The sequence below is a fragment of the Alosa pseudoharengus genome, unplaced genomic scaffold (genome assembly GCF_046254945.1).
Source record: "Alosa pseudoharengus isolate Yale_2024_CS ecotype anadromous, Long Island Sound unplaced genomic scaffold, YU_APseudo_1.1 YU_APseudo_1.1_scf_2, whole genome shotgun sequence".
Classification (NCBI taxonomy): domain Eukaryota; kingdom Metazoa; phylum Chordata; class Actinopteri; order Clupeiformes; family Clupeidae; genus Alosa; species Alosa pseudoharengus.
In genome coordinates this window covers 42,054,498-42,064,497 of record NW_027468663.1, presented here as the reverse complement: position 1 = coordinate 42,064,497, position 10,000 = coordinate 42,054,498, and the positions used below count along the sequence as shown (strand labels likewise).

At 44.6% G+C, this 10,000-nt stretch overlaps 2 protein-coding genes across 5 annotated transcripts in view; one reads left to right on the top strand and one right to left on the bottom strand.

Annotated features, from left to right (window-relative positions):
• micu3a (mitochondrial calcium uptake family, member 3a) overlaps positions 1 to 4,588 on the bottom strand; it is a 31,048-nt gene extending 26,460 nt beyond the window's left edge. For all 4 annotated transcript variants that reach the window (XM_076295015.1, XM_076295014.1, XM_076295017.1 and 1 more), the window contains exons 1-3: positions 4,353 to 4,588; positions 2,159 to 2,306; positions 385 to 416 (exon numbers count right to left, since the gene is read on the bottom strand). In XM_076295015.1, the coding sequence (XP_076151130.1) occupies positions 385 to 416; positions 2,159 to 2,306; positions 4,353 to 4,484 (312 nt within the window). In that variant the 5' untranslated portion in view covers positions 4,485 to 4,588. The remainder of the gene's footprint in view (positions 1 to 384; positions 417 to 2,158; positions 2,307 to 4,352) is intronic.
• Positions 4,589 to 6,504: 1,916 nt separating this feature from the next.
• On the top strand, positions 6,505 to 9,513 carry fgf20a (fibroblast growth factor 20a). Its single transcript, XM_076296002.1, has 3 exons — positions 6,505 to 7,464; positions 7,805 to 7,908; positions 8,190 to 9,513. Exons 1-3 carry the CDS (start codon positions 7,191 to 7,193, stop codon positions 8,433 to 8,435), a joined length of 624 nt encoding a protein of 207 aa, XP_076152117.1. The 5' UTR covers positions 6,505 to 7,190; the 3' UTR covers positions 8,436 to 9,513.
• The last annotated feature ends 487 nt before the right edge of the window (positions 9,514 to 10,000 follow it).

Below are 10,000 nucleotides of genomic sequence, written 5' to 3'. Positions count from 1 at the left end.
TCAGTGTGATCACCAGTCCCCTACAGAGCATGCCATGGGCTGAAGGAAGGAGGCAAGATAAACTGGTAGAGTAAAGAACTACAAACCTAAACACAAAAAAAAACACGGTAACATTTCACTTGCATAGTCCGTCTACAGACAATTAACAGATCATCTGTTGAGATTCAAATGTAGATTCAGTATGTACAATTGTTGTTGAACAATTACTGAACCATAAATTGTAGTTCACAAGAGTAGTTTGTTGATAATTCTGAACATCTGTAGTCTGTAGGTGGACTGTCCAAGTAAAGTGACCACAACATCTCCTTGAGAGAGAGGAGAGGGGCAAGCCCACAGCCAGAAAGACACCAGGAGAGGAGAGCTGGACTGAGAGTATGATCTGACCGGTTTGGTGAGGGACCTCCAGGGCTTCTTGCCTGCAGAGAGGGAGCAGAAGAGAAACAAAATGTGTGTGGCCCGATTAGATAAGATCAGCACGAGGCTTTTATAGTAACAGTACGAGCAGTACACACACACACATACACCCAGTCACCTAAAGAGGCATGCACACACTCCTTACAGCGTGTACTATAGCATATAGTGCGTTCTATCTTTCTTTCATTATGTCTCCTTCTGTTTTCCTGGATTCCTGAGCTTTTCTCCAAACACAGACTGTAATCAAATTGCAAGCTGTGTGTTTTGTAATGACAGCTATTTTACAGAGACCACCGTGTGCTTTTAACAAAGATCTTGGCGTCCCTGGTCCCTTTTCTGTTCCTCTGTCACAACGTCCCCCCGGCGCTCAGAGACGAGTGGGACAGGGGTCGAGACGTCAATGCAAACGACTTTCAATCTCCATCTGCCTCCTCCATTAAGACACCAGCCTTCCACCCCCCACGACAAACTGTATTAGGGTCTCTGCCACTGTCGTCGTAATTTCTCCCTTCGCACGGGCGGGAGTGCCGCCTCCGCCGGCAGGCTCCGCGCCTCCCTGGCACGCGACCAAATGAGGTGTCAGAGTTAATCATGCCGTCGCGTCGGAGGAGCGGACCTCCACAGGTGCGAGAGTAGCTGGAGCAGGAGAGTGACTTAGGACTGTCCAGTATTGATGGAGCCTCTTTGCCTGGTGCCTCCACGTTTGGGCTAAATCATGCACATGCAACCAAAGTGGAGGTAGAGGAGTGATGATTTAGCGAAGTTTTAACACGTCGCGTGTAACTGATTTGTTGGAGGACGGGGATCACCATATCCCAAAGGGACCATATCCAGTATGAATATGCTAGTTTTACTGGCCTATTCACCTTGCTTTGGGAATACTTAGGAGCATGAAATAAAAGCTATTTGATTTAGGAAAGGGGAGATGATGTGCAATACATACACAAAGGATTCTATACAGAAAATCAGCAATATATTTCTGGTCACCAAAATCATAGGAAAAAAGTGGAGAGGTTCACACTCTGAAAGACTCCAAGACAGAGTATAACAAAGAGGAGCTATTTTTATTGTTAAATAGATAATCATGAGCAAGAGCAGACGTTTCAGCCCTCCAGCTTCTCTCAATGCTCGCCTGATTCATATCCATAGCATGTTTATGTATTCATCACGTAACTTTTCTCATGCCATTTAGGCCAAATAACGCAGTATTAAATTGGATGCAAGGCACACCAGCAGAATGTCATTTTGAACAGACTGCCCCTAATTTTATCCACATGTCCATAATTTGACAACAAGGAAAGCACCGCTCCTGAGAGGCCCTCTACACTGATGTTATCACACCCAGCAGTTTGACTGGAGGACTCCCAAGGTGACCAGATTAAGAGCATGCACTTCAATACGAGGGGTGACAGTAAATCAGGTTTCTAGGCCAAGTATACTTGCATATAGAACGAATTTGATCTCTGCATTTATCCCATCTATGAATTAGTGAACGCACAGAGCACACAGTGAACACACAGTGAGGTGAAGTACACACTAACCCGGAGCAGTGAGCTGCCTTGCTACAGCGGCGCTCGGGGAGCAATGAGGGGTTAGGTGCCTTGCTCAAGGGCACTTCAGCCGTTCCTACTGGTCGGGGATTGAACCGGCAACCCTTCGGTTACAAGCCCGAAGCCCTAACCAGTAGGCCACGGCTGCCATATAGTGAGATAGTGTGTGACATTACATACTGTGCATTACATACTTCTGGGTTCACTCATGGTGACCGACTCGATGAAGTTCTGCGGAGTCATGTAGAGCTGGCCCTCGTACTCCACCGAGCTGAAGAGGCGGAAACGGTGCTCGTGGGATGACATGTAGACGTCCCCCTCCTCAAAGTCAAACGGACGACCCTGCGCAGAGGGACAGATCAGGTACTGACCTCACAAATGACAGATGACCAGTGGCACAGCATTCTGACTATGCCGGTACTGAAAGCTAAACAACAGCAGGCCAAACTCATAACATGGACAAGAGAGACAGACAGGCAGCAATTTATTCATATTTACACACATTTTTATCAGTAGTAAAGGCATCATTGGCTTAAAAAATAGCAGATGTTAATACATAGAACAAATAATGGTATTGGATGTGATAGAGTGAAAAGTAGGCTGCCGTTTACAGTAAGAAGCATTGAAAACATCTGGAATATTCCTTCTTTCCAAGTACAACGGCCTTGATGTACACTTTCAGAAGTAGTTAATTATCCTAAAGAGGGGCTCAATGCTAGTCACATTCTTTTGAAAAGAATATATTTAAGCTCTTCATGGTAAAACGCAAAGGTAGACTATCATGTTATTAAACTGTGTTTATGCAGCAAAACATGCAATAGGGTAAGTGAGTATGTTGTTTGCCACCACTCTCATCCATCTATCTAGACTATCTATCCATTTACTTTACCATTCATCCTCCTGTCAGTTGTTTCCTCTCTCTATCTGTTCAACCATCCATCCAGGCATGCATCCATTTCCCTGACCCATCCTTCCCAGCTCCTCTCCACATCTGTATCTGTCTCTACTCCTCTATCGGTCAATCTCTCTCACAGCACCCCCACCCCCTTTCACACACACACACACACACACACACACACACACGCACCTTGTCTTGAATAATGACTCAATTATTTAGTATCAGTCTTCTTTACTTGTCCCTCTACTTCTTTATTACAAGGCTTATTCAATGTCCTTCTGGTTCCACAAATTGCCTGACCCTCCTTTAGCCTACTACACTCTACTACTACTACACTACTACACTCTTCCATTTATGGTATCCACAGTTCTCTCTCATTGTCCATCTCTCCATTCCCACACCCATTCATAATACATTATTATTATGTAATAACTGTATCTCTTATCTATGCATGCAGCTCAGAATGTATGTGTGATGTGTCTGGGACAATATTGCTCTGAAGCAGTCCACAGCCTTGTCTTCCTGCCAGTCAATCTCCCAAGCTTGCATGTGAAAGCACATCCTGCCATTGCTTTTCATTCAAATGTATTCAATGTTTATTTCAGGCTACCTAAAATAGCCCCCTCCTCTGGTATAAAACGCTAGACTTTCACCAGACAGACAATAAAAAAAACGAGCATCTAAATGCATCTCTCAGTAATGAGACATTAATGGTGGAATTATGAATGGAATGTTGTGAATTTTCCATCGGCCTCTGTGATGCAGCTAGACATGGTAAAATGCTGTCCCTATAATGTTATAAGCCTATGTTTTTGTGTTTCCACAAATGATATGTAGAGCGTGAACTCAAAGGATGAATTATTTTCGAGGTGGCCGGCGCCCTACTTGACGTTTGTTTGTTTATAATTCCTTGTTGTCAGTAACTTTGGTGATAAGCCTCAACTGGAGCTGATCCGGAAACTTGTCATTTTAGGCGCAGTATACTTAGCCGATTAAGTAGGCCCAAGATAAGATTGCAATAGCTGGGATATACTGAAGCTGTCAGGATATTACTGTCGGTGACGTACATTATGTAGATCAAAAGGCGGTGTTGTCATTTCAGCACCGTGCCATTGCGGAGAGCGCCCTTCCGGCGCGCATCACTGCTGAACAATCTTTTCGAAATGACAGACTGATTGTTTCCGTTGTTTAGCAAAGTATGACGACTTCCCACAGATTAACCCGAAGAAAAGGGATTTCAGAATATGACCCACAACATGCCCGGGCAGATAGACTGACTTAAAAACCCTACAACCCAACCCGTCCCTAACCTGACGCATTAGTCGTTGACATTTATTAGAGAAGTGACTTTCATTACAGCGACTTGGAGAGATGAAATTACAAATCTATCGATCAGATTCATTTTTACATAGGCCTACCATGTCACAGACATGTCATTATGCTGACGACGTGGCAGCCTAACCAGCCTTACCAGCCGTTGGTTTGCCTACCTTTTCCTTAGCGGTTACTGCGGGCAAAGAAGGAAGCATAGCTCGGCCGTTGATGCTATGCCCGACTCTCTTCTTTTTGCTGTCATGTTGCTCGTAAAAACAGTAATAAGCCACTGCACCTCCTGCCGCCATCCCTACCCCAACGGCAAGCCACCCGCGTACTGTCTTGTCATTTTTTGCCCGGAATCCAAGGACATCCTTACGCGGGATAGACGAGCCTGTCAGCCTGCCTACAATTACGGCCAGTCTTCGCAAAGCGGCCATTATTGTTGCTATGAAAATGTTGAAGCGAGTATCAGCGTCCCTTTCATCGCGAGATGTTGCGCTCTTCTCGGTTCACCGATCCGTTAACACAACTCAAAGTCCGCGTTTTTAACTAGGCTGAATAACCCGATCTAACCCAGGTTTGATGCTCGATTGGGCTCCCACGCCACGCTACGTGGTGATGTTTACTGAGGTTTAGTGAATTATGAACAAAGATGTATCCTTATGAATGACAAAGGCTAATTCAAAATGTTTCAAAGATGGATTATTGTAAACGTGTGGCCTAGGCAACCAATACCCAAACGTCCCTTCTTTGCCAAAGTTGTATCATTGTTTCATCATCACCGAAAGTAATATTTATACAACAGATTATACAAGACAACCTTCTTTTGTAAGTTAATCTTAAACTTACCCTGGAAGTATGAATAACTTGTTTTGTTTTGCTTACCTCTGAAAAGATAAAAGTGACCTGAATCAAAGCATGGTCGCTATTAGCATTTTCTACTTGAATAGTGGACTGCCATTATTTCATGGTCCTGTTCACTTTGATGCTATCAATTAGATTATCGTGTATTAGCTCTATCTATTCATTGGTTAAGGAAACATTTCACTAAACAATGGGCAATTATTCAAATAAACCGAAAGGCTCTGCCCCCTGATTTCTTTACATCAGACCAGGCAAACAATTTATCTAATGTCAATGTCATCACAGAATTTGGCACATAATTGACGTCTCCATTGTACAGTATTGATCCACCGAGCGTCTGGATTGATCTCCTTCAAAGGGCTGCATTGATTTTGTTTTAAGGTATTTTTGGAAAATCATAAATACTAATGAGGATTGGGAAACGAGGGAGAGGGCCGTGGTCTCGGGAGAACACCCTTGATGAATTACCAAGGTGTGGAAGTGGTCGCTAGGTCATTTGCTGCAGTTCGATTGGGATATATCCACTATATCCAGTATTTGATCAGTCAACGCCAGCGTCGCCTGCATTAGATATGCTATGTTAGGCTACTGTACGCTTCGGCCTACGCCTGCAAAAAATCTAAGACGTCCTGCACATATCGATCCAGGCAGAGGGAGGTTAAAATACGAGGGAGCCTATTATGGAATATCGGGTAGGCTATTTTATTGTAGCGCTATCAGTGTCAGCGCAGTAACTGGTTATTTGGGAGAACATGGACTTCAGAGCGATTCATCCCCTTTATTGTCAATGGCTCTTATTAAGTTAAGTGAAACACAATCAGAAAGTGTAACAACGTTACACAGACCATAATACTTTGATCGCCGGCTTGTGGTGATACTCCCACCACAATTAAGAGAAACGTCTTCAAAGGAGCGCACAGATCAATAAAGAGTTTGACAGTAAAGTGATAACATTTGCACAGATGTGCCCGGGGATGTTTATTACGACTGTTTCAAACAACCGCACATGAATGAAACAGCGCTGAATGGTCGTATAAAGTAACATCTGCACTTAGGAAAGAAATTGCGCAAAGGGGAAATGTATTACTTGGTCTCAATCAAAAGACCTTAATGAGTTGCTCATCCGTTACTGGAATAAGAGAAGCCCAACTCTCTCTCTTTCTCTCCCTATGTCACACACACACACACACACACACACACACACACACACACACACACACACACACACACACACACACACACACTCACACACAAAACATACACAAGAGGGAGAGAGTGTGTGTTTCTTTTAAAGGGGAGCTCTCCATGCTCTCTGTCGGTAAGCGCACTTCTAAACTCAAAGCACCGCCCTCTATCTTTTCCTTTTTTCCTCCCCTCCATTGCTTTTCCACCTGCCACACCGTCTTCGACACACACGCCACAGAATCCAGTTCGCGCAACCGTCGCTGGTGCATCGGATCATTGAAGTCAAGGGGGGCTGAAAAAACCGCGATACCCCTATTGCGCATCCCTCTGCGACACCGTGGGATTACCCCAACGATTAGTGTTAGTTGCACGTTTAAAAAGATCTATACTTCTTGACTTCTTTCATATTCTTCCATCGCTGACTGTACTTTTTTCCCTCTCCATAATCCTTCTATGGGATGACTGCGGGATGCATCAATCCAAGCATCAAAGGTGAGGCGGCGATCAAACGATCAAGGAGTTATGTTTCAAAAAGAAATCTATAAAGCGCTTCATTAGCATATGTCAAGAGGGCATTTACATATGGAATAGATTTAAACAGGAGCTCTGCTCTCTACGGCTGTTCAGAGCAACACGCAGTGTGGAAGAGAGAGGAGCGTCTGCTTCTTCCAGAACCGCATATAGTGAATCGCGGAAACCCGGAGCGCACGGAGCAATAGCAGAGCATTTGGGAGTATCCCAAGGTTGACAGAGCATGTGCTTCACGGCAATCAACGCGGATGTAAACAAGCACTGAAAAACCCGCAATCGTGGACTGCGCAAAAAACAAAGAGCAGGTGAAAAGCCGAGTAAAAGGAGATTCTACTGGTTTGCACGCACTGGTTTGCATTAACTTTTCCCCCTCGGCGCACTCCCACTCTCCTGGATTTGCAACGGTAAAACGTAGGTCCATTGGTTTTGTGATGGGTGCCGTGGGTGAGGTGGGCAGTTTCTCGCATGGCCTGGAGAGCTTCGGACACGGATCCCATTTTGTCCTGACGCCTGCGGGGGATACTGCCGCCCTTATGAATGAGCACCTGGTCTCCGCGGAAAGACTCTCCCGGAGCACTTCCGCGGATTTAACGCATCTGAAAGGGATCCTCCGTCGGAGACAGCTCTACTGCAGGACCGGATACCATCTCGAAATCTTGCCGGACGGCACAGTCCAAGGCACTCGGAAAGATCACAGCAGATTCGGTAAGGAGAATACATTTTCGCACTTGATTAGAGCTTTTTTACCATTCGTTCTTAAAACATAGCCACACTGACGCAGATCTTTAGCTACTCTTGGCATTTTCTGGGTTATGCCTCAACTGTTGACATCAATGCAAAATGGGTTTTTGTACTTAACATGTATTAACATGTTACATAATGCGACAATCAGGGTTTAAAGTTATTTGACGAGGTTTATTACAGACTTATCAGAGATTGTAGGCTTCTACGTGTTTATCTTATCCTTATTTTTCTTCTAAAATCCAATGCCATATTTACGCGTTTGACAAGATAGTTCTAAGAATTTCGTTCTCTTGGATTGCAGGTATCCTGGAATTCATCAGTCTTGCAGTGGGAATGGTGAGCATCCGTGGAGTGGACAGTGGACTCTACCTGGGAATGAACAGCAAAGGCGAACTGCATGGCTCTGTAAGTACACATCTCTTGGTTATATCTGCTTTAAATCATAATTTGTGTTCAATTACTATTTTAATTCAACAGCACAATTATAACATTCTGTGATGTACAAAACATGTCAGCTTTTATAAGTGACCGCATCTCTCCCTGGGGATGAGGACACTTGAAATATATGGGCACGCCAGCAGGTGGCGTCCTTATGAGTAACCAATATGCTGTGTATCGACATGCTTGGAGTCATCTTTGCTTCACACATGGCTAATTCTGTCTCTCTGTTTCCATCTCTCTTTTAGGAGAAGCTGACTGCAGAATGCATCTTCAGAGAGCAGTTTGAGGAGAACTGGTACAACACATACTCGTCCAACTTATATCGACATGGGGATAAAGGCTCACACTATTTTGTGGCACTAAACAAAGACGGGACATCACGGGATGGCGCTCGATCGCGGCGCCACCAGCGGTTCACCCACTTCCTGCCACGGCCAGTGGACCCTGACAGGGTTCCGGAACTCTACAAAGAGGTGTTAGGCCAGAGCTGAGGTGGTGGGTGAAGGGGGGTGGTCTTCAACACCCCCCCCTCCTGGACCGCCAAGACAAACCTGGCCACTGAAGTGTGCCTGCATGCCCAAGGCTCCTTTGGCTCCGCGGAGGCTGCGGAGGACCGCCGTGGGCCACCCCCACCCCCCTCCCTCGGGGCAGGGTTGCAGAGAGAGGACGGGGGGAGGAGGAGGGAGGTATGGTACGAGAACCATATCCCCAAAACACCCCTGTCTCACCTCAGCATTCCCACCACGAGGTACCCCTGACACTAGGACGGATGATGGAACCAGCACTGGAGATTAATGGAGTCCTGTTTTCCCATGATCAGTGTTTTACACTTGCAGGCGTGTCTGCGAGGAGGTTGGGCAGCCATTTTGGTTTGGCTGGTGTTTCCTCACTGTATGGCAGAGCCCCAGAACTACAGGCGTATTCGGATCGGATTTGTCCTCTGGAGCTGCTGCTCCTGCCGCTGCTAACCCCCTCATTGAAGATGGCATCAAACTGATGCAGACCATGACATTCCCCTCAGCTTGTTTGTCCACACCAAGAGGACAATAGGATGTCAGTGGCTGCCCTTCCCTCCTGTACACTGGACTTCTCTGGTTTGATAGCCATTGAGGGTGGACGATTACTAAAGACTCATTGAAGACTTGTGAAGGAAATCCAACATTGTGCTTAAGTGACTTCTCTCTGTATCTGACACTGGCATGGACAATAAAGAAACGTAGTTAGCTTCCAATTTCCCACCTGATTTTTCTTCTTTTTTAATTTATGCACTCCAGGACATATATTTATTTTATATATTTATTTATTTTGAAAATATATTTTTACAGGTATATAAGATATAAAAGGAAGCAATGAGAGATTTATTTTTTACCACTATAGACAGTGATGTCTCCTTTTAAATCAATGACTGAAGAAAGTATTTTCCTATCAGTTTCAGATGTTTATTTCCTGGGTTTGAGTCAAATTACTGTTCATTCCATAGCTTGTCTTCAGACTGTTGTGGTTCTCCATGTTGTTATCTGTCATGTCACCCTATGGAAGCCCAAATGGCCCCCAAGCAACATGGCAAGTCATAAAGGGAATTAAACTCTTCAAACGAACATTGCCTTTTGTCTTTCTTTATTTCCACAGGAGCAGTTTATCACAGTAATAATGAAAAGTCAAGTTCGTACAGTGGGTTCCATTCAATTCCAGTGAGATGAGATTGATCTGACAGGATTCAATAAGATATAAAGTTACTTAAGATTCTAATTAGTGCTAATAAAAATGCAAATCCTGCATTAAGAGACATCAGTTATAAATGTCAAGAGCTAAATTAAGAGCTTTAGATGAGGAGTTTGTAGTTGCAGTTTGTATTTTATGTATAATATTGTGATGGTGTGTCTTTGCGTGTGTGTTCTTTACCATGTGAGTGGCTGATAGTTCTGAGAAGGAACGTTTTGTCCTACAGTATATCATTATCATGTGAGTATTACAGCAACATCCTATCTGGAGGGTCATGTTAGTGCTGGTGTGCGCTGCCTTTGATAATGACACACACACACACACACACACACGC